General features: G+C 40.7%; 1 protein-coding gene and 1 long non-coding RNA gene across 4 annotated transcripts in view; one reads left to right on the top strand and one right to left on the bottom strand.

Moving 5' to 3' along the window:
- Positions 1-1,101: 1,101 nt before the first annotated feature.
- LOC311589824 lies at positions 1,102-23,632 on the bottom strand. Its single transcript, XR_014776653.1, has 3 exons — positions 23,500-23,632; positions 15,036-15,142; positions 1,102-2,243 (listed from the first exon to the last, which is right to left on the bottom strand). It is a non-coding gene; the product is annotated as an uncharacterized lncRNA (long non-coding RNA).
- Positions 23,594-24,939, top strand: part of GYG1 (glycogenin 1) — a 34,302-nt gene continuing 32,956 nt past the window's right edge. For 2 of the 3 annotated variants that reach the window (XM_084768479.1, XM_084768478.1), the window contains exon 1: positions 23,594-23,734. In XM_084768479.1, coding sequence (XP_084624605.1) covers positions 23,728-23,734 — 7 coding nt within the window. In that variant the 5' untranslated portion in view covers positions 23,594-23,727. The remainder of the gene's footprint in view (positions 23,735-24,939) is intronic. The other variant, XM_084768480.1, reaches the window with a different exon arrangement.

Genomic DNA, 24,939 nt, shown 5'->3' with positions numbered 1-24,939 from the left:
TCAAGTCTGCAGGCATAGCAAAGAATCAGTAATAGTATCAGGGGTTAGCTTTCTCCCATGGTGTGGGTCTTGGGTTGGGCCAGGAATTGGTTGGATGTTCTCTTAATCTCTGCTTTATATGGCTGGTGGCATAATGGAGAATTCAGCCCAGATAAAGAACATGAACAAGTATTTGGGATTATGGATGGGAGGTAGCTTGATAAAAGTTATTAAAAACAGATGACATGAGAGTGAAACAGGGATCCCATGCCTGAGGCCCTACTATGGAAAGTAGTTTAGAGGATTGATATCTGCCCTGCCCCAGGTTAACTAAGGCTATTTTAAAATATAACAAGTATCTGTGTCTTGATTGATCGCTAGCTGGGCCTACAGGCAATATAGATAATTTTTAAAAACAATAAAACACAAAACTGTAAAATTCCTAGAAGATAACCTAGGAGAAAATTTAGATGATTTTGAGTTTGTTGATAATTTTTTTTGTAATGATACTAAAAAGACAACCACAAAAGGAACAACCTTAATAGGCTAAACTTCATTAAAATGTTAAACTTTCTACTTTGCCAAAGCCATTGTTAAACTAACCACAGTCATATGTGCTTGTAGTCCCAATGCATGGAATGTGTAGGCAGGAGGATCAGAACTCGAAGTCATCATCCTTTGCCGCATGGAGAGATGAAGGCCTGCCTGAGCTACATGAGAGATGTTCTTTCAGACTCATGATTATGTCAATATAGACAGAGACAGCAATGGACAGACAGACACAGATTCAAGAGACTGAAAAGACAAGCCATAATCTTGAACATAATTGTAAAAGACCACCTGAAAATTAAATGAAATAATTAAGAAGTATATATAAAGCCAGGTGTGGTAGCACACGCCTATAATCCCAGAACTTGAGGAAGCACAGGCAGGTGGAACTCTATGAGATCGAGGCCACCCTGGTCTACAAATGAAGTCCAGGACAGCCACAGCCACACAGAGAAACCAAGTCTCAAAAGGCACAAAAAATAAATAAACTAATTAATTAAATAATTAATTAATTAATAATTAAACAAAGCAAAGCAAACAAACCAAAAGCCAACAACAAAAAAGAGGTATATATAAAACAGCTTTTTAAAATATTTATTTATGTATTTACTCATGTATTCATGCCTTTTACATCCTGATTGTAACCCCTCCCTCCTCTCCTGAGGTCCCACCCTTCCTCCCTCTTCTCCCTCCCTCTCTCCCCTACTTCTCAGAGAAGAGGACACGCCCCTACATCATACCCCAGCACATCAAGTAGTATCAGGACTGAGTGCATATTCTTCCCTTGTGGCCAGGCAAGGCAGCCCCACCAGTGGAAAGTGCTTGAAAAGCAGGCAACAGAGTCCAAGTCAGAGACAGCCTCTCTTACTAGTTGACCCAGAGAATACTGAGGTGCCCATAGGCCACATCTGTGTAGAGAGCCTAGGTTCAGTCCATGCATTGTCCTGGGTTGGTGCTTCAGTTTCCAAAAGCCCCTCTGGACCTTGGTTAGTTGGCTTTGTTGGTCTTCTTGTGGAGATCCTATGCCCTCTCTTGCTGTGGGTTGGATGTGGTCTGTCAATGAAGTTCATGTTTCATGAACCACAAATGGGCAGTGCTGTGGTGGGAGTATTTTAAGACATGGGGCCTACTGGGAAATAGTTATGAAGAGGTCCATTATCCTAATAAATGATTAGACCTGTCTTTCAAAAATGAGCCAAATCTCTTATCTCTAGAAGTTTTCTTGAGAGCAAGCTAGAAAGCAAGCTATCCAACGTCATAGTGTTTTCTGCACATGATTTGGGGGTTTGAATGAGCTGTCCTCCATAATTCTTAGGCATTTAAATACTTAATTCCCAGTTGGTAGCTGATTGGGAGGCTTAGGTTGTATGGCCTTGCTGAAGGAAGTATGCCACTGGTGGAAGACTGAGGTTTCAAAAGACTCATGCTATGTTGAGTTGCTCATTCTGCTCCCTGCTTGCAGTTTGACATGTTGATCTCTCAGTTGTTCCTGCTCTTGTGGCTGATGATTTCTCACGTATGGTAATGGACATCTCTCTGGAACCAGAAACCCTAAACAAACCCTTTCTTCTGTAAGTTGCCGTGGTTGTGCCATTTTATCACAGCAACAGAAAAATGATGACATGATCTCCTCCTGCTTCTTTGTCTTGCTGTGTTGAAGCTGTGGATCTCTTGCCAGGTGCCAGTAGTAGGCTACTGCACTCTCCAGTCATAGACTATAAGGCAAGAAAGCATATTTATTTATGAAATTTTCAGTGTTTCCTGTATAAGTTTCCTAGATATCTTGTTATAGCAACACAAAATGGACTAATACGTCTCTCATAAGTCAGTTATATGCCTATTTCTATATATTTCTCAAAATAGTTAACTTTTTAATATTTTGAACTGACAGAATCATATAATAGTTTTCATTCTAATCCTGAAAGTTTGATTCCAAACTCCTTGAGGCCAACAAAAGTATTTTTAAAATCACAAAATTCCCAAAGGGGAAAGAATAAAATCCTAATATATGAGAGACTATATACCAGATTTGCATCCCTATTTTAACCTCTACTTTTCATTGTAAATAACAGCCATCAGTCTGAATAGTTGCTGTGTGAGATCTTGGTTTCAAACCCCTGTGATAGTTCATCTTCTCCCTTAGCTTGATTTGGCTTACAGTCACCATGGAGACACACTAGGGCATGTCTGTGAGAGTGTTTCCAAAGAGGCTTCACATGGAAAGTGAGAACCACCCGGAATATGTGCTATCCCTAAGAGGGTCATAGACTAAATCAAGACAAAGTGAACAGAATCCACCCTTTTCTGTTTCCTGACTGTGGATATAATGTAGCCAGTGGCTTCTCACTTCTGCCCAAACTTTCCCCACCATGGTAGGCGGTATCCTCTTAAATTGTGAACTAAAATAAGCTTATTTTTCTTAATTTGCTTTTACTAGTATTTGTCATGGCAATGAAAAGAGTAAGCAATACAATCCTCAAGTCCTAAAGGTGAGTAATACTGGATCCTAGTTATCTGGATTGTGAATATGTTAAAAGAACAAACCCAGATGTGTTCCTGCAGAACACAGACCAGGAAAACAGCTAGACCCAGAACCTCCTGTCCTTGACCAGCAGTTCTCAACCTGAGAGCTGTGACCACTTTGGAAGGGATCAAACAACTCTTTTATAAGTGTCACCTAAGGCCATTGGGAAACATAGACATTTACTTTACATTTACAGTAGCAAAATTACAGTTGTGAGGTAGCAACAAAAATAGTTCCATGGTTGGGGAGCACCACAACCTGAGGAACTGTACTAACGGGTCCCAGCATTAGTAAAACTGAGAACTACTGGAAGACTACGGGAGCTGCTAGACATAAAGCCTCTATTCTTCAGTAGAGTTCATCTCTCATCTCACCCTTTTGTGGTGAATCTGATTCTAGTATAATACTCCAGAATTTTGAGTAGCACTTCAGGGCCAATGGACAGGAAGCTGTGTTTCACACCCCTTTCGTAAAACTCATTTGTTTCTAGAAAGGAATGCATCTTACAGACTCCAACAGAGTCTGTGAAAAGTTCATATTTGGGTTTATGGGTAAGCCCAGGGAGGTCAGATACTGTCAATCCTCCTAAGCTTTGGGCTGTGACAGAAGCTAGGTACCTGTTCATTGTGAATTGTAACCAAGCTCTTGGCAGAAACACTGGCAATATATTTGGTATGGCATCAAATTCTGGTGAGGCTTTTCAGCTCTATAGTAATTCAGGGAAGATCCTAGGACAAAGAACACTTTTTTGTCTGATCCAAGCTCACAAAGAAAACCTTCAGTAGTGTGGAGCCAACATACTCAATAATGTAAGCCTTTACATTGTTGATTGCAGATCTGTTTCCAACATATAGATATTACCAGACTTACCTCCTAAATAACTAGCCATAAAAGTAAACATGATGGATATTTTAATAATGAAATAACTTAATTGAATTTAAATTAACAAGTGTTTTTTGCATGTGCCTATAGCCTCAGCTATTTGAGAGACTGAGGCAGGAGGGTCACAATTTCAAGATTTGCCTGGGGTTCAGAAGGAGTGCAAGTGTAGCCTAAACAATTTAGTGAGACCCTGACTCATGTTACAAAGTGAAAGGGGCCTGGGTGGTGCTACCATGCTGAAGTTGTCTAGAGTTGCAAGAACAGATTATTTTTTTCCTCCAGCTTAAAGAATAAAAAGCAGGAAAAACAAGGTCTCAGCATACAACCAGGAAAGCAGAAACACACACACACACACACACACACACACACACACACACACACACACGGGATGGTGGTAGAAGGAAATCAGTCAGAGACAGCCCCTCATAATGAAGAGGGGACTCAAAAGATGATGTCAAAGTTTGTTTGGCAGAAACAAAACTTTTGTTTAGAAACTGGGTGGGTTAACTTTCTTCCTCAGAATTGGCTGGTTTGGGTAATCCAGTCAAAAAATATAAGTCAATTATTTTTTTTAAAAATTAAAAGTTTATTTGAAATAAACATGAATGCAGAAGCATGTTCTCTAAGAGCCATATGGCAGGAAGAAAAGTGGGGAAATTATTTTAAAGGTCAATGACCACATTAATCTACATGGAGTAATCCAGCTACTGTTCTTATCTTTTAAAAATGTTGACAATGTATGTGTGGGAATAAAGCCTTAAATATTCTTTAAAATGTTTAAGCACTAAGCCAGTATAATAGTAATCAGCTTTAATCCAAGCACAGGAGAGGCAGAGAGGCAAGGAGATCTCTGAGCTTGACCTCAGATTCTACAAAATGAAACACTGTCTTAAGAAACAAACATAAACAAGCACTATGTAATTCATCCTTCTAGATAAAATCTAGATAAAATTGGGTTTAAAATAATTTATTTCTATAATTACCTTTATATGCAAAACAGTGATGAATCAATGTAGCTTTTGAGGACATGTTTCTTTATGATGAAATTTCTGTTATGGTTGGATATGTAGCATAACTGGTAAAGTACTTGTTTAGCCTGCACAAGGGCCTGGTTTCAATTTGAGTACAGCAGAAACCAATCATGATAGTATATGCCAGAAGTTCCATTACTTGAGAGGTAGAGACAGGAAAGTGAGAGTTTCAAGGTCATCCTCAGCTACATAGGATGTTCAAGGCTATCCTCGCATACACAAAACCCTATCTCAAAACCCAATGTGTTTTAAAAGTATCTAATGATCACTTAAAATAAAATTATATTCATTTGTGTATGACACAAATACTCGTGAATACAACGTGCATTTACTGGCAACATACGGCATTTTCATGCTGAGAGTACAAAGTAAAGCTAATATTGCTTACTCAGGCCCTTTGTAGTGACTGAACAAGGGTAAACATGTAATGTCTGTTGCTCACAGTACCTGGTGCTAAATAGCTGTCAAAACAAGATTCTTTTCTCTGGCCAGAAGTTGGATTCACCCTAATAATAGGTTATTGGGCTCCCTGTTAATGTCACAGCCAACAGGAATGAGGTGAAGAATAAAACTTGGGTCAGTATCACTTTAGCAGGAGCTGGGTCAAAAACTTCCAGAGTCTGATGTTGTGGTTTATTTTTGTTACACATTTAAACTCTGAAAATTTTGAGGAAAATCTTCATGTGACAATAATCACAACAAAGCTTCAGAGATGACTACATCAGAACTCCCTTGCAAAGTAGCAAAGCACCTGTGACCTTGATGTTGGGGGGATTGTCTGATGTATTTTGATGTTAATTAGTGCTTACTGTCTCTGTGACCAACCTTTTGTTTAATAAAAAGCCATCCCACCTGGCCAGGCAAAGGAGATAAGTGGGGCTAGAGGAGAGAGAGAGAGAGAGAGACAGAGAGAGAGAGAGAGAGAGAGAGAGAGAGAGAGAGAGAGAGAGAGAGAGAGGAAAGAAGAAGGAGGAGGAGGAGGAGGAGGAGGAGGAATTCTGGGAAGAAGGACTGTCAAGAGGAAAGGAAAAAGACCTGAAGTGAAGAGAGGAAGGCCACCATGGGTTAGCTGGAGGAGAAGCACATAGCCGGTGGTGTGGATGGAGAATCCAGGCCAGATGAAGAACATTAACAAGTATTTGGGATTATGGATGGGAGGTAGCTTGACGAAAGTTATTAAAAGCAGATGACATGGGGTTGAGACAGGGATCCTATGCCTGTCCCACTACGGGAGGTAGTTTAGAAGATTGATATCTGCCCTGTCACAGGTTAACTGAGGCTATTTTAAAATATAACAAGTGTCTGTGTCTTGATTGATTACTAGCTGGGCCTACAGGTAATACTGATAAATTTTAAACAAAATAATGGGTGCCCAACATGGTAGCTTACATTAAGAATGAGTTCTATTGGCTGGTACACAGAGCTCAGTGTAAGGTCCAGGATGGAAGCATCTTTAACAAGCATAAAGATGGAGTCTATTGGTGGGGCTTCTAGTCACTGAGAAATAAAACTCAGGATGAGAGCCTAACAATGCTCAGGATTTGGGGGGATTCAATTTAGATGAAGGCTGGCTCCATAAGACAGCAAAAGATCACCAGGTTGTTAGGTAGCTTTCACTCCCATATTCTGGGTAAAGAGGCATTATTCATTTTCCTCTCTTGGAGGAAAAAAAGTCTGACTGATTAACAATTCTGGGTACCTCTCCCTAATACCAGAATAAGGGCAGGTCTCTTCCAGGAACAGACGGGGAATTATAGTAAGAAGAGCAGCCTTGGTATTTTGGTTTGTTTTGGTTTTCCTTCTAGTTCATGCTTCTTTTATTCCAGCCCATCACCTGGAGCCTCTTCTACTCCCTGGACCTCCCATTCATCTACTTTCTGCCTTACATTTTTCACTTATCAAAGGGGTCCATTTCAAATATGCAACACTGCTTCCATCATCCCATTTCTTTTGTTCACAAGAAAAGAAGATGACAGGAACTTACTGCCACACTGCCTGCCTGCATTGGTAATGAATAGATGATTAAGTTTCTAAATTCTGTGCATTTTTCTTCATTCGATTCAAATGACAGCAAAGCAATAGAGATTGGGAAGACCCAGACACACCACTCTCTAGTAAGATGATGTTGAACAATGTATTCAGTCTCTGTTGTGTCACCTGTAACAAAGGTAGGGTGATCCTGAAAGCACTAAAGAAAATAAATTTTTACCCAGGAGAAAAGAAACACAACATGCTGTGTCTAAGCATGTTATATACTAAACACTTATCAGCCTCACCTAAAAACTCTAGGGCTTGAAGTTGGGCATTGAACTTAGGTGCAAACACAATTCAGGATTCAATCTGAAGTTGGCTTGTTTCAAGCAAAATATTTGCTAGTGTTCTAATGCTTTTGTGACAATGCAATGCTTCCAAATAGATTCACTAATAAATTGTCTTGAGTAGCACATTGTTGCAAAATTCTTTCTAGAATAAGCTCCTCACCAATAAGAGTAGAAAAAAGAAATGTTGGGGCTGGAGAAATGGCTCAGCATTTAAGAGCACTGATTGCTCTTTCAGAGGTCATGAGTTCAATTCCCAGCAACCATGTGGTGGCTCTTAACCATCTATAATGTGATCTGATGCCCTTTTCAGCACTGTATGCATAATAATAAATAAATAAATATTTTTTAAAAAACAAAGAAATGTCACCAGTGGACTAAAGCTTGGATAGCTCCTAAAAGGCCCCATCTAGTTTGTATTCTCATGTCATATTCTAAAACCATATGGTATGGCCAGCAAGAAAGTGAGATTTCACTGACATATTTGTGGCAGTCAGCAGGTTGTTAAGAGCAATGACCGCTGCTTTGGCTATCAGGCCTTTCTTTTCCAGGGAGCAAGGAAGTCAAGCTTGGCAGATAGTACTAGCAGTGTTTCAAATAAATCACTAAATAAACCAATATCTAAGATCTGTTTTTTCTACCTCACTCAACTTCATTCCCTCTTCATCACCTTCATAGCACCTTATAAATTCATCTTAAAGAAACAGCCGTGGTGTATCACCTGTACTGTGTGCTCCATTGGATCTCATTTGTACCTTTAGCATTAATCTTTTAAAATAACATTTTGGCTTTTTCTCCTCTTGTTCCTGACTGACTAGTGCAAAAACAGTATTCCTCACTTAAAATCACATGTAGTCCTTTTTTAAAAACTGTAATCAATCTAACCCTAATCTAATAGGATTTTGGAAGGTAAGTGTTGCCAATGAATCTATTTTATTCTGAAGACTATGTGTTCCTAAACAATAGTAAAGTTTTTCTTATCTGAGTAGAAAACTGGCTTTGTTGGAAGCCTACTGCACTGAGGCCATAGACCCTGTCATGGTCATTCCTGGCAGGTATAGTTCACCTATTTCTTTAACCTAAGGAATATAAGTATTTCTGGACCTCACTATCTGGGAAAACATCTAATTAGGAGCCAAGAATACCAGTCTGCAATTGTCTCCTAGGCAGCTGGCATAAATACCTTTGGGGCAGGGACAGTGCATACCATTAGGAGCTACTGATATTTTAACTAGTCTAAAACAAATATTTTCTTTCTTTCTTTCTTTCTTTCTTTCTTTCTTTTTCTTTCTTTCTTTCTTTCTTTCTTTCTTTCTTTCTTGTTTCTTTCGCATATTGGACCTTTCCTATGACCTGAATAGGTGGCCCAGTAAACAAGTTTCTTCTGTGTTTACAGTCAGGCTTTGGTTAGTCATTCTTATTCCAATACAAACGACCTTGCTTAAATGCAAACATATCCTACATTACTGACCTAAATAAGGAAGCTCATGGCTGGCATTTACTAAAGCCAAATTTTCTTTAAACAAGGTCTCATTATGTAGTCCTGGCTGGCATGGAATCCAACTATGTAGCCCAGGCTGGTCTTTAATTCACAGAGATCCAACTGTATCTGCCTTCTGAGTGCTGGAATTAAAGGCACCACAATTGCCTTTTTAAAGGCAGAATTTTAAAACATATCTTTGCTAGACAATGGGTTTTAAGGTCAGTTTTATATTATTTTTCCTATAACTAAAGACTCATTATGGCCTTAATTCTTTGTCCTTCTGTGAGAGCCTTCTTCCAGGTCCCTTTCAAGGCAGAGTCTATTCATGCATTTTATTTAGGTTAAGACCAATAGGTTCTTTTACAATCCACAAACAATATTTTGCCTTCTGGCCATTTGTTCATAGCCTGTCACTCACTAGCTGTGGCCATCTCTAAATGGAATCACAGTCTGTTTTACTGCTGTGGGCAGTTCCATTACAGCATGATTGTAGGAACCAGGCCTGACTGGGCTGCCTGCCTGTCTTGCTGTTTCATGTCCTGTTTCTAGCAGCTTCCATGTCTGTGTTTATCTTGGTTAGCTAGTCATGTCTACTGTTCTGAGAACGCATCCCTCCCTTCCTCGAGACTTTTCTTCCTGTGTGCAATCACTTCTTGAGGGATTTCACCTGGGAGGAGGATTCCTGTTTTGCTGCCTATAAGAAGGCTCTTTGGAACTCTGAAGAAACAAACGAGAATAATAAACCGCTGCCGCTGCTGCTGCTGCAGCTGCTGCTCTCTTAGTATGAAGGACCCGCTGTGTTTGTGTGTGTGTGTGTGTGTGTGTGTGTGTGTGTGTGTGTATGAGCTAAATCCGAAGTCCCTCACCTTCGAATCGGTACCGCGGTGGCACGGGCGCCACACGTGATGAGGTCTGAGAGATGACCTATTCCTATGTAGAGGCAATACCTGAAGTAGAGATAAAACCCCTGTGTGAGCAGATATTTATACTGATGAATGACCAGGAATTGGAGTTGTTCAAAGACAAGTTTGCCTTCCTGATGACAGGATCAGAAAAAACAAAACCATGTCCAAACGTTCAGGAAGGACATATAAATAACAGTAGGAGCTGACCTATTCTGAGGGCATTTTGAGCTAGTCAGTTTCAGAGGCTGATCTGGGTCAAATATCACTATTCATTCCTGACTCAGGTGCACAGTGGCCTTGGTATAGTTGTGGTATATCCACAGCTAGACACCTGCAACTTTAAGAGCTGAGGAGGTGGGCAATTTTCATTCAGTGCCAGCCAAATACTTCAAGAACTGCTAGAAGTAAGCATGTCCATGCTCTCCGGGGTCCTCGGTGCTGGCTAGTTTTATGTCAATGTGACACACTTTGAGTTATCTGAAAGGAGGATACTTCAGTAGGGAAAAAAATGCCTCCATAAGGTCCAGTTGTAGGGCATTTTAAAAATTAGTGATTGATGGGGAAGGACCCAGGCTACTGTGAATGGTGGCTATGGGTTCTATAAGGAAGACACCTAAGTAAGTCATGAGGAGCAAGGCAGTAAGAACCACCCCTCCATGGCCTCTGCATCAGCTCCTGTCTCCAGGTTCCTGCCCTGTTTTAGTTTCTATCCTGACTTCCTCCAATGATGCACAATGTGAAAGTGTAAAGCAAGTAAAGCCTTTCATTGCAGAGGAATGCCTTGAGTGGGTGTAGCATTTGCCAATAAAGAGCTGTTTGGTCAATCAGCTGGGAAGAAGGACAGGAAGTGGAAAGGAGGAGTTTGTGGGGAAGAGCAGGAGGAGGAATGCAGAGCAGCTGGTGGCCGGTGGGAAGAGACTGAGGGAAGAGAATCCACTAGGGGAGTCAACAGACTGGCAAGGTAATGGTTTATATGTGGGTTTTAAGGATATTAGGATTAGAGTAGCTCAGATTCTGCCTGGCATAGTGCTTGCAGCTTAAAAATAAAGCATAGTCTCTGTGTCTGTCCTTTGGGAACTAACTGGTTAAAGAAAACTACTGACGGGGACTGGAGAGATGGCTCAGTGGTTAAGAGCGCCACCTGCTCTTCCAGAGGTCCTGAGTTCAATTTCCAGCAACCACATGGTGGCTCACAACCATCTATAATGTAATCTGATACCCTCTTCTGCAGATAAAGCACTCATATGCAATAAATAAAATAAATAAATCTTTAAAAAAACTACTGACTTAAATATTTATTGTGTTGACTAATGTAGGAAGAATAAAAGTACATCAGCATTTCATTCCCATATTGCTTTTGATCATGGTGTTTCATGATGGCAATAGAAATCCTAAGACAGAAGTTGATACCAGGAGATACCAGGTATTACAGACATGACCATGTTTTTGGGGGAAGGATTGTGGAAGAACTTTGGAACTTTGGCTAGAAAAGCTATTAAGTGTGGAGAGCTGAGTGAGATATTCTTTCTGTAGAAGGTTGGAAAGTAAGAATTTTGAAAGCAGTGAGGACAATGGAGGCATGGCTTGTGAATTTTGGATGGAGGCAAAGACTCTACTGACTCTTCCTGCATATCTGCCCAGAGGTCCTTACTTGGTCTGGACATACAACCTCTTCTTGGTATCTTCCATTCAAAAGGAACCCCCAAATTCCGCTGGGTATAACTGCTTTCCAGTTCCAGAGACCTTCATTGGGACTGGTCTGAAAGGACTGGTAGAAGTAGCCTCTTTGGACCAACTGGGATAGTGGTAAAGGAGATTTTATCAGGACCTCCAGAAATGTTGAAGAAGATTTTCTAGAATAAGTACCCCAAACACCAATGAATGTACAAAAGAGGAAATGTTATTGGTAGATCAAAGCTGTGAATATTCAAGAAAGGCTTCAATTCCAGGTCTAGTTTCTTAAATTCTAGGTATAGTTTTATTCTCATTTTATATTCTAAAACCATAAGGTGGGGCCATCAAGAAAGCAAGATTTTACAGAAGTGTAAGTGGCAGTCAGCAGGTGCTAAGGACAATCACCATCATTTTGTCTATGCTCCAAGGTCATTTTCTTTCAAGTAGCAAGTAAAGTCATGTATGGCAAATAGTATAAACAGTGTTTTAAGAAAATTGCAGTTGAATCCTTTCTGCTCCAACCCTGAGACCTGGTGATAAGGACACTGTCTCCATTTTTTAGCTTTTCAAGCTGAACTCTTGCACACTATAAAACTCCAGAAAGTACTGGACTTTTGGTCATCTTTTTTAATTCTTCTCAAATGGATCCCTGAGAGCAGGTTGTAGGAAAGGAAACCAAACAGAAGCAGATGGCGTTGGTATGTTTATAGGAAATAGTTACCTTTATTGCATGTAGGAACATACCCTCTTCTCCACCATGACATGATACACAGATGTTGTGTCATTCATATTAAGTCATAACCAATTTTAATAAGAAACAATAAGTTCTACAACTTGAATTAGTCAGTTCTCTCATTCAACCATGTGGGACCTAAGGATAAAACTCATATCAGGCTTGGCTAACAGATGCTTTATCCAATGAATTCCCTTAAAGTTTTATTTTTTAAAGTCATGCAGCAGAAAGCCTTTCTCATCCCTAGAGAACCTACTTCCTGATCACTGAACTATTTCTCCACTTCTAAGGTGTTGTTTGTTTGTTTTAGAGATTACAACATGTCTCCCTTCCCTTTCCTCCCACCACGACTTCTCATATATCTTTCAACACTCTCCTTCAAATCCATGGCCTCTTTTTTCATCAGTTGTTACTGCATTTATTTATTTATTTACTTACTTACTTTCTTAACATACTTATTTATATGTGTACATATATAGTACAAAATATAACCTGTTGAGTTCATATGTTATTTGTATGTATATTCTCAGGGCAGACATTTTGGCATGGAACAAGCAGTTGACATGCTCTTCTCTGGGGAAGACCTCTCCTGGTCAGAGCTTTACTCAGTTGCTGATAGACCTTTGTGTAGGGTTGAAGCCTTTTGCAATTTTCCATGTTCAGTTTGACAGGTTTGTTTGGTGTCATCTCTGGTGCTCATTGCTGGTCTCCGGGGTTGGTAGACATAGCAATCAGTTGTAGCCAGGTCAGCCTTGGTGACTAGAAATCCATGTTGTTGAGCCTGAGCATAATCCCATCTCTACCACCAAGGCTACGTTTTTCATGGCTATATTTGGTATTGATAGGATTGCTGGGAAAATAGGCTGACTGTCCAGAGAATGGGTTACTCTACCTTCGTGATCCTTGAACTCCTCCTCAGCTGAAGTTACACAGAACACAAGTATCATCACATCTTTTAGCCATTTGGAGCAATCTATCCACATACTTCTTCCTCAGCTGTCTTTTTTTAATCATGCTTTTCCCAAATCCATGTCCGTCTACCCAGTCTATTGACTACAGCCCATAAATCAGTGAGCAATCATATATCTAGCCATTTTTCCTTTCAAACAAAAATGGGTGGCCATGTTTTGTGCCCACTGTAAAGATTTGTCTTCATTGATGTCTTTCAGGGTGGTCCCAGAAAGGGGGTGCGATACTGTAGCTGTTGACTTCTGAGTAGTACCACAGTTTCTGCTAAGGTCCAATAGCAGGCCAAGATATGTCTTTCAAAGGGACTATTATTGTGTTCAGATGATGGTAGAGTTTTGCTTGAAAGTTCCAAAGGTCTCTTCTTGTGAATCACTTAGGGGGCTGCCAAAGGCTTTGAACAGCATTCTAATCTGGTGCTTAAACATCAAGTACCTTTGGATTTGCTGGATCATATGGTCCAAGTCAAAGAGAGGAGCTGGCACAGCAGCCTGGACCTATTGGAAAGTTTTCTTCTCTTCCAGTCCCCACAGAAAGCTAGCACCTTCTCAAGTCACTTGGTATATGTACCTGAGTAACACACCCAACTAAGAAATGTGCTGTTCCCATAATTCAAATAGGTCCACCAAATATTGTGCTTCTTTTTTGGTGATGGGAGGTCCCACAGACCAGCTCCAGGAACCAGTGAAGAGAAGAGAAAGTCTTGGTCTTTCTGCTATAGGGAGAATTGAGCAAGCAGTGAACAGCTGGTTAAAGGAAACCAACTGTTAGTGAACAAGTCACTAGAGGAACTAGTCGTTGAGAAGAGATTGAAGAATAGACAGAAAAAGAAATATGGAGACCCAGGCATATATTGCAGTACAAAAACTGAAAGGTCTTGCAGCCCAGGAGAACTTTATTTTTCTTCTGCTTTCCTTCATTACTCGTTCCTTCTCTCTGGGCTAACCCCAGTACTTTATTTAAAGTGAATTTCATTTTTTTTATTACAGATTGCAGATAATTTTCTCATCTTTTACAATCAATGGGGCATTTAAAAATCAACAGAGCAATTAAACAATCTAACAAAACAACGCAAACAGTTCTGTATAACCTACAATAAAACATACAGCAAAAATCAATCAATATCCATGCAATGGTAAGCATGACCTGATTATTATTTCTTAAACAATACTTGGAAACGCTTAATCACATATTTCCCTGGGCTAAGGCCATTGTGTTTACATGATTGTCATAGCAACATAGCTTGAAACTAAATGTTCTCAACACAGAAAATATCTGACTTACTTCCAGTCCCAAACCAACAGGTGTGCTATCCAAGCCTAGGCTAACTGCTAAGGGGTCCTCTATTGTAAAATATCTGTAAAGCATGATGTTACAAGCCAACCTTCTATTGCTCTCAAAGAAGATTCTAAAGAAACTTTTCTACAACTAACAGTATTTAGCCAGGTACTGTTATGTCATAGTCCTAACTTTCGTTTCAAGCCATTTCTGCCTGACTGCAAACACCTATCAATGCCAAGACTCTCTCATTGTTTCAAGCCTTTGTCCGGATGCCTTCTTCCAACATTCTCTATGGGAAAAAGTTTTCCAGTGTATATTTCATTAGGGGTGAGAAATAAAGAGAAAGGCAGTTTTAGGGAAAAAATTAGATTTCAAAGTACTTTTTAGGCAAAGTTACACCTGGGCCATACATAATATTTAAGGGCAGTGGAGATCTTTGGAACTTTGTCAAGCAAAGCCTCAACAGCTGTTCTGGATGTCTAGAGATCATTCTGGGCAGCTGGAGGTCTCTAGAACTTTGTCAATCAAAGCCTCTATGACTTGTCCTTATGTCTTTGACAGGAAGGGACCAGATGCAATAACTTATCCTGCACTTTGGAAGCAATATCTCCACATGCTTCACACCAGTAGACTCTGTAGGCTTTGAACTTTTTCAAACCTACTTTACTTGGGGTTCTTTAATGCTTCTACATCCCTTCAAACCCACCTACCTTATATTGGATAGAAAAGAGGTTAATAGGAACAGGAGAAGTAGACCTTTTTAGACTCAGTTCCTTGGAGGGATTCCACTGGCAAAGTCAGCAGGATTCCAGAAGACCTGTTAAACAGCAAACCAGCAGTCAGCAAAGTGACTGCAACTGCAGCAGCTAGAATGTGGAGCAGCAGCCGAAACCTAGAAGCATTCACTGGAATGGTTCTCTCTTGGAGCGATAAACAGCCAAGAACAAAAAGCCAAAAAAAGCCAACCTCTTATTTTGGGCTCAAATATATATCTCATCTCAGAGTCTGTACTAGGATGTTTATCAGTTGGCAAAGACCATGCCCCCACAAGAGTGGTTCCTCTTCTAGTGGACAAACATCACCTGTTCTCTCACAAGTCTGTTTTACATCCAACAATTGGGATCAAATCAAAAACATGTTTAGATCCACTACAGGACTTCTTAGAATTTCACTAGAGGTAGAAGGCCCTTGAATTTTGGTTGAATTTGTTTCCAATTCTCTGATGTGTATGTTTGTTGCCAGTGAGTCCGAAGTTGTTGCTATTGCCTGCTTACTTGGTCCAATCAATGTAATATCACCAATATAATACCCAAATGTGATATTCCATGGAAGAGACAGACTATCAATATCCATCCTTTCTATATAAGTTATGATACAGGAATGTGGAATTAACATATCCTTAGGGTAAAACTATAAATGTATACTGCTGGCCATGCCAACTAAAAGCAAATTGTTTTTGGTGTTCAAGGACAGGTACTAAGAAAAAGGCATTTGTTAGATCAATAGCTGCATGCCATGTAACAGGAGATATGATAATCCATTCAAATAAGGACAGCACATCAGAGTCACTACCTGATTGAATTTTCAATAGTCAACTGCCATGCTCTGTGATTCACTTGTCCTCTGCACTGGTCAGACAACAGAGTTAAAGGGAGATATGTTGAGAACCACTACCTCTGCATCTTTCAAGTGCTCTGAAAGTAGAGCTAATTTCTGCAGTTCCTCCAGAGATGTGATACCGTTTTTAGTTCACTATTTCCTTGGCAGAGACAACTATAAAGGCTTCCATTTAGCCTTTCCAACAATAATAGCCCTTACTCTACAAGTCAAGTAACCAATGTAAGAATTCTGCCAACTTCTAAGTATATCTGTCTGAAACATACATTATAGCACTGAGGAAATAAACACAGTTAGTTTGGAGCACCAGTGGATGTACTGTGAGCTGGACCTCAGCCAAAACTCCATTAATCACCTGACCTCCATAAGCCTCTCCTTGAATTGGAGGATCAAAATACTTCTTGGGATCTCCCAGAATCAGTTTCTCTTTAAAGCCAGTATCCAGTAGCCCCTGGGAAGTCTGACTGTTTCCTTTCCCTAAGTGTACAGTTACCCTTATAGGCTGTATGCATAAGGTTGTAGGTCCCTCTGAGGAAGGACCACAAAAAGGCTAATAGTAAAATTTAGATATTTTTATCAAGGTCCTTCCTCAGGGGATCCTGTCCATTTCTTCATTCAGGGGCTTCTGGATCTCCAAATTGGTTCAAGCCTGGAAACTGATTCATAAGCTGAGATTTTCCTTTGTCGCGATCCACTTTCAAAAATTTTCAAATGCCAAAGAATTTCTTTGAGATTCTTTTCTACTTCTTCAGATCAAACAAATTTTCAGTAGGCTTCTTATGTATTTCATGCCTGGAAATACTATAACTGATTAGCAAGTACAAACGAGTCATGTTACGATAAAACTCACTTGGCCTGCTCTGAGGCCATTATGAATATTGTTTTGTCTATGTTGTCCATTACAATAACCACAATCACCTTGCCTTTGGTGATTCAATGACTGCTGCTACCTTGGAGCCCAATTAAACCCATGGCATTTAATTTGTCTAATTGAGCAGCAGCATCTCTGACCCTAAGTCCTGCCACAAGAAAATAGGTGACAACAAAATTCTTCAAATGTACTAGAACCCTTATTACCATTTGGTATCTTATAGGACTTATGAAAGAGTGTGTCTTCTGGGCTTTCCCATTGTGGAAGTTTAGTTTTTATACAAAGTATTTACATTGCTTACATTGCAATTTTCCTGAGCCAAGACATATCAAACATCTCCAACTTCTTTTCTGTAGACCATCTAGTGACAAATGCTTCAGTCAACCATTTAAACATATTTTAGTCACCGCTTTTAACCTGTGTGAGCTTCTATATCCATTCAGAGGGCCAACATTAATAAACTCAGCCTGATCCAGTTTTATGTTCCTTTCAACATTACCCCCCCCCCTGTTTTGTTTCTGAGACATTGTCTCTCTGTGTGTAGTCCTGGAGCTCACTCTATAGTCCCAGCTAGCCTCAAACTCACAGAGTTCCATCTGCCTTTACCTTCCAAATGCTGAGATTAAAGATGTGCTTATCCCACACTCTAAAATGGATTCCCACACATATTCTCGAGATTTCTATTTGAATGAATTATCCAGTTAAGCTCTTTAGTGGTACAGTGCACCTTCTCATGGACTACACTTTCTACTCCTCCTCTAGGAGCTTGTTGTGCCTTAAGTCTGTTTATATGTCTAGAGGCAACTATTGGGAGGTCCTGATGGACATCAGTATTCTCTTACTTGTCATTTCCTTCAGAGAAGGTCACTGATGGTTTATCAGACAATAAAGTATTAATTTCCTCAATCAAAGATGAAAAATCCAACACTTCAGACAGTGAGGGTGAATACATCTTCTGCTGAAGTACGAGAAACCCTTGAGAATCTGAGAGTTCAAAGTTCTCAGCTTCAATAAGATCCTTCCACACACCTCCATCCTAAGTTACAGGATCTCATTCTTTACCAATTACTTCCTCACTTTAACAACCAATACCCTCTGAGCAAGGGACTTGTATTTTCACTGTAATTCAGCCAACCTTATAATGAAGGTCTCAGTTTGATTTTCTGCAGCTTGAGCTCTGTGGCTGCTGGAATAAAGATTCTTTACCAGGACACACTTAAAAGCCATTAGTCTGCTTATACTTATCTGGAGTAGGTCAACTTTATTACCAAATTCACTGTCATACTTCATTTTCCATGCTTGAAGTTGATAAATTTTTATCACAGAGCTCACTCCTATCCTTTGTCAATTTGTCCAGAGATGCTAAAAGCAATCAGTCAGGATTGTTTTCCTATTTTTCCACAAACTGTCAAAAGTTTGAATCAGAATAGTCAAATACATTTAATCCTTAGATTTATAAAGTAGTTGACACCACTGGGCTTTTATTCTCTGAGCTCTCAGGAAAGGCTTCAGTAACTGGAGAGGCTTGGGTAACTGTATGTATTGGCAAAGTGGAAAGACTATTCCAAATACATGAGTCATCCTTATACTCCTGTTGCTCTTGAAGAACAAAAACTATATTATTCATATTTCTACTATCAAAATCTATAGTATTCAGAATTCTCTAGATCAATAGAACTTACAGAATGAATATATATATATATATATATGACTTATAGGTTGTAGTCCAGCCAATCCAACAATGGCTGTCTATGAACAGAAAGTTCAAGAATTCAGTAGTTTTTCAGTCTACAAGGCTGGATGTCTCAGCTGGTCTTCAATATACACTGGGATCCTAAAGAAGTAGTCCCTCATGCTGGTGAAGGAATGAACTTATTAGTAAAGCAAGAACAAGCAGGCAGAGCAAAAATTTCCTCCTTCCATGTCTTTATATAGGCTCCAGGGGAAGGTGTTAGCCTTCTTAACAGATCTGAATTAAATGTGTGTCTTTGAACATCAAGATCCTGATTAACAGTGGATCTTCTTACTTTATATTAAGCAAAAATCCCTCAGAGGTATGTCCTCCATTTTTGTATTTTAGTTAATTCCAGATGTAGTCAAGTTGACAACCAAGAGTAGATATCACAATTAGGTAGGTAAATATCCTAGCAAAAAATTACATGAGCATTTCAGATGTAGTTAAATATGAATTCTGCATTAAGGGTGCTAAATATTTTCATTTAATATAGTTTTAATAGATTAATACTTAGGCAAACCCATGTATAATATAGCTTAAGTCCTTTTAGGAAGGGGTTAATAATTCAGCTAGCTCAAGTTTCACAAAAAAATCAGCAAGTTAAGATCTCAGAATATATCTACACTCTTCCTTCAGTGTCTAATAATCCAAAAATGTCCATCTACATCATTATTCAAATTTGTTCCATAAAGTTGATATAGAGACTTTTCTGAGAGAGTTACCTTAAGCTGCTAAATTAAAACCTACATTTTAATAGGCTTTCTAGTCAATTGGCATGAATGTCACAGTTTAAAAGTCTTTGCTATCTCATCTAATGGAAACTCAATGCAGAGAGGACTCAGGTAATGAATTGCTTTGAGAGGTTGTAACAACAATCTCAAAATGTCTATATTGGTTCAAAGTGGTAATATCAGAGGCAACTGGGTTGCCTGTGCAGCTGCTGGAGAGTATATTTTAGTGACCTTGACTCAGGTAAAGCCAGATTCTTGGATTTACTACAGAACAGAATTTCTGAATAAGCCAGTGTGAAACAACAGTTGAAGGTTGTTAAAAGATATTTTTAAGGGATGGAGGGATGGCTCAGAGGTTATGAGCACTGGTTGCTCTGCCAGAAGATCTGGGTTTGCTTCCTAGTACCCACATAGCAGTCACACTGTCTGTAACTGCAGTTCCAGGGGATCCGAGCCTGCTCTTATGGCCTCCATGGGTAGTGCAAATTCATGATGGTCAGATATGCAAGCAGGTAAAACACTCACACTTAAAACAAAACTAAGTTAATCTTTTAAAAAGACAATTTTAGCACAGATGTTAGGAGCAGGGGTCATAGAGAAGTGTTCAGAGCAAAAATAAGGCACAGCCAAGTGACAATATGTGCTTCTTAAGGGAGACTTGCATTTTATCATCTTTATAATGGCTGTTCTATAATTTAGAGGCTTTCTGAGGTTATGTTTCAAGAAAATAATTTACAACAAGACATGAAAATTATGTAAAACTTAAAATGAAAGTAAATTTTAGAAATTAAGTAAAAACATACAAGCTTATTTATATAAATTTGTTTTATAAGTATAATTATAAATGTTTTTCTGTGATTTAATTTTTATATTACATTTTTTAAAATTTAGTGTACTGTGGAAGGGTAGAGGGTAGGAACTTGCCATAAGTATGATTGTAGAGATCAGAGGACAACTTGCAGGAGTAGTTCTCTCCTGTTTTTGGTTCCTCAGCTCAACTCAGGTTGATAGGTTTGGTGGTAAGCACCTTTACCCACTGAACCATCTCATTAGGCCATAATATAGTTTTAGATGGGGGGTGGGGTGGGGGGGAGGGGGAGTTATTTAGATTTAGAGACGAGTCTGGAGTGCTAATATAGGAAAATACAAGGTTGCAGATACTTTTGCCCCAAGTAAACACATTGCTGTCTTTCACATCCTTGTTTGGAATGTCTTAAATTTCCATGTGTTTTCTGTCAGGTAATTTGGTTTTATCAACTGTACTGAAGTTTCTTACAAACAAGATCTAAGAGTAAAGGGCCTCTTGCCCTTCTAGGGTCCCTTTCACCTTCTGTCTTTCTAATCAGCCTCAGTAAACTTTATGTGAATGTATCATTAAGTAACAGGAAAAGTGAAAGAGCTGTTTGTGGAGAGAATGTAACTTTGCCTTAGGCTGGGCCCAAGGAGAAAGCAGTCTTGGGTGGCTTGACCCCAGTGAGACCTTGTCTCTGCAAACTGATAAAGATCTTAGAGAGAGAAAAAGAGAGAGAGAGAGAGAGAGAGAGAGAGAGAGAGAGAGAGAGAGAGAGAGAGAGAGAGAGAGAGAGACAGAGACAGAGACAGAGACAGAGACAGAGACAGAGACAGAGACAGAGACAGAGAGAGGATGTTTCTGCTCAAGACAAAGACAGGATCCTAGGACTCTGCCAGGGGTATTATACTGCAAAAAGGACTGTGGGGAATCTGAGTGAGGTAGGAAGTTCCTACAGGACAGCATAGGGAGTTGGAGGATTTGGAGGCATGCAGTGAGCTCGATGGATTCCTCCAGGTTAAGTCCACATATGGTATGGCTTCTTCTGTCAGATAAAGCATCTGCTACTCTCCTGAGATATATGCCGGGGGATTTGCCCCAAGGAACTGATACCCGGAAGGGTTCATTCTTGTTCCCCTTAATCTCCTTTCCCTCCTGTATAGGGTAGTCACATTGTAAGGGAGGTATACTCCTTTAAAAAATTACTAATAAAGAAGATCCTCAAGGAATCAGAGCCAACAGCTGTTCCTAAGTGGAACTTCACTTTCCAATTGTCTCTGCCTCTTCCTCCTAGCTTTGCCTTCTGAACTCCAGCACTGCATTTTGGGAAAGCCCACCACAAAACTCTCAGATGGGAGTAGAAGGTAATTAATGGCTACACTGATAGTAGAAATATCCTGTGTTTTTAAAAAATGGTTCATCTGTTATCACAGAAAAGAGCAATTCAGACCGTGAAGCACCTACTTTTGTCTCCCTTCCTCTACATAAGCACAGTTCAAGCATATCTTTTACACCCACTAAAGAGTGCAATTCTCCTAAGCACACAGGGTTTGAGTAAGTGGAAAACTGTTTTCCCTGTGCCCCACATTTCTGTCTCCTGAAAATGAAGTCCATGTCAAGTAATGGAAGGTCCTCCTTATGTGATCCATTGGTGTTTCAAGTCACAGCAGGCATGGAAAGATTAGGAAGGATGCAAGAGTTTCTCGTGAAGGGTGACACTTCAAAAGTTAGTTCTTAGGCTCTGGCCTTAAGATTCTGACTCTATTCCTGTATTCCTACTCAGAAATCTGAAGGAAGAGACTCATTTTAGGTCAGGAATATGAGGCCAGCCATTCTTGCATTAACTAGACCTTGTATCAAACAACAACAAAAATAATCACCTTAGTTTTGGGATAGGAGTAGAGTTCAGAGGTATAGCATTTGCCTACCATATACAAGACCCTGTGTTTGAGCCCTAACATTGCCCAAGCAGGAAAAAGAAAAAAATGTCTATTCTGGTAATAGATATGATACTTACTCTGACCTGATCGTTAATACGTTGTAAGCCTAACTGAAATGGCAACAGTACTGCACAAATATACAAAGTAAATGTATGTCAATTAAAAAATAGACTGTAGTTTTCAAAATGATTCCCCTCTAGGAGACCTGGACTTAAGCCCCAAAATTTACATCTCAACTCATACCTGCTGAGTTTGTTGGAGGAGGTCTAGGCCCACATGCCCAGCAGCAGTGACGTAGATGAGCTCTAGAAATGATAAGTGTGAGACTGTATCTTCATAGTGAGTAGCTAGACTATCCTGCTACATCTAGTACCTAGTGCCACAGCCTAGCAAAGGAGGAGTGTTTATTTGTTTACCTTAATACTCCCACCGCTGTCTGGGAACTGGAGCAGCTGTTTGGCATCATGGACGAATACTGTATTGCATAACACTAGCCAACGAAATATCAAAATTCAAAGTAATTCCTGATGAGATATAATGCTTATGCACCATTATAAAGTTGGAAACTGGAAGTTCAGCAAGCACTGTAAGCTGAGCAATATTTTGGGGACTGCAGACCTACTTTTACCTATTTTTCAGCATTTATTTCCTGACTTGAATTGATATTACAACTATTTATTACTGAGAGTTTGCAATACACTGAACCACCAATGAGGAACCATTACTGTTCGTGGGCTAGGTGGATGCAATGGAGAACTGTGCAAGGTGTGGCTATATTAGAAAGCTATTTCTCAACTTCCCCCGCCAAATGACAAACTGACCTTCAAGATTTGTGAAATAGATTAACAGAAACAACTGAATTACCTTAGCAGAATTACCGGAACTTAACTATCCCTTATCCAAAACCAATATTCCAAAGGCACTAGGGCTTTCTATGGGAATGTGTTGATCTGAAAATCCTACGGTCCAAATCCTACCTCTCCACATACAGCTTATTAGCACAGCAAAGTACCTTAATTTTTCTGACTCTGGGTTTCTCTGTCTGTAAACGGACAGGTATATGATAATATGTACCACTATCTGATATAAGCAGTGCTAAGTTTCTAAATATTTGGCAAATACCTATTTTATTTTTAGGTTAGGCACTATGGCACAGGCCTGTAATCCCAGCACTCTGGGAGGCAGAGGCAGGCGGAGCTCTGTGAGCTTGAGGCTAGCCTGGCCTACAAAGCGAGTCCAGGACAGCCAAGGCTAAACACAGAGAAACCCTATCTCAAGAAACAAACAAACAAAAACCCATTGTGACAGTGTGGAAAGTTTCCATAGGTTGCATGAAAGGGGAAAATAGAAGTAAACCTTCTCTACTTATTTAGCTCAAAAGGATTATTGTAACATGCGTGACTTTCGTGTGTGGGGGGGAGGGGGGGCGGATATGTTAGTTGAAGGTTCATTGCCCATTGTTTTCACGCCTCAGGCCACACAGCTCTTACCCAGGGCTGGACGCTGTGCAGTCCCCAACAGGTGTCCTCTGGGCACAGCAGCCTACTGGCCCCAGGGTCGCCCCGCCCGCGGTGCGCACCGAGGCGGATGCGGCTTGAGCTTGAGCCTGCGCGGCCACGTGACGGCCGCTTTAAGAGCTGCGGGCTGCAGGCTCCCTACCTCCCTGCTGGCCGCGGTCGTCTGCCGGCGCCCGGCTCCACCGACCACCCGGCCGCACTATGACAGGTACGCCCGCGCGACCGGATCCCGCAGCACGGCCGCCCCTAACCGGGGAAGCCCGGGGTAGCTCGGAAACCGCGGTGGTCTCCGGCTGCCGTCCGTGCTGCGCACGGAACTGAGCTACCGAGCCGCTGCTTCCGCCTCCGGCGTCCAGGAAGAGCCAGGCGGGTGGGGCGGGCGCGGGGCGAGTTAAAATCGCTTGGAGCCTGTACTCCGGGCTCTTAAAACGGAAGCAGCGGGCGTCCTCCGTTAAAGCCGGGCTGCAGCCCTGCTCTGGCCTCCGCGCCCAGCCTATTTTTAGGCCTCAGAGGCCGGGTGCTGCTAGATGGAAACCCGGCTAGCGCCCTGGGCGGGCCTCTGTGCCACTTGTTGCGAGGTGTCAGGCCCTGGGCGAATGAGCCCCAGGACTGGGCACTAGAGGTAACTGGTCCTTCCCAACATTTGAAGCTGTTGCCTGGGTCATGACAGCAACTGACCTGCCCTCTGAAGGTTAAAGCACCCAGCTGTCTAAAGTCTGGTGTTTTAGCCAGTGTTTATAACATCTGACCTCTCCCTTTGTTAATTTTATTTAAGAAAGCATAATGTTGCATCCTGTACTTTTCCAATCTTATTCATATTACATTTTTCTCCACTTGCGGTTGAAACACAAGTCATTGTGCTCAGTTTAAGTACTTCTGGGGCAAACGGGTTTTGAAATGTTACCATCTCAGAATACTTGGAGGATAACAGAAGCAAGTACAGGCCTAGGTTGATGGATCCATCAGGTGTCATTACAGAAGTATAATTGAATGGAGGTAGGGAATTCACAACTTTCTACATCTTAGTAGTGTAGTGGCTTGTTCTGAAAGATGGCCTAATAGTATGAGTGAAAATGGCTTTCAGTTCAGCTTCTGGGGAATGCACTGGATAACCAGACAACCCGCGGCACTTGCTGCTCAGAGGAGTTTCCATTGCTTCTAGCAAACACGTTAGATAATGGGCAGAGAGAATGAGGAAACCCGAGAGTGCAGCGATGACAACATCCCATAACTCTCTTCTTGAGCAGCAGTCTCCCCACCCCCCAAATGACTGCTGCCAGAGTTTGACCCTTTCGATACCCACTAACTGCTAATGTTAAACTCACCTTTAGAGATAGCCCCCACAATGATCATAGGAAAAGCCTGGGAAGACCTTAAAGGCTGGTATAATGAGGATTGTTCAGTGGGGGAAAG

The sequence above is a fragment of the Acomys minous genome, assembly GCF_964271855.1.
Source record: "Acomys minous genome assembly, chromosome: 19".
In the NCBI taxonomy this organism is placed as follows: Eukaryota; Metazoa; Chordata; class Mammalia; order Rodentia; family Muridae; genus Acomys; species Acomys minous.
The sequence above is the reverse complement of the archived record's forward strand: the minus strand, read 5'-3'. Positions and strand labels throughout refer to the sequence as shown.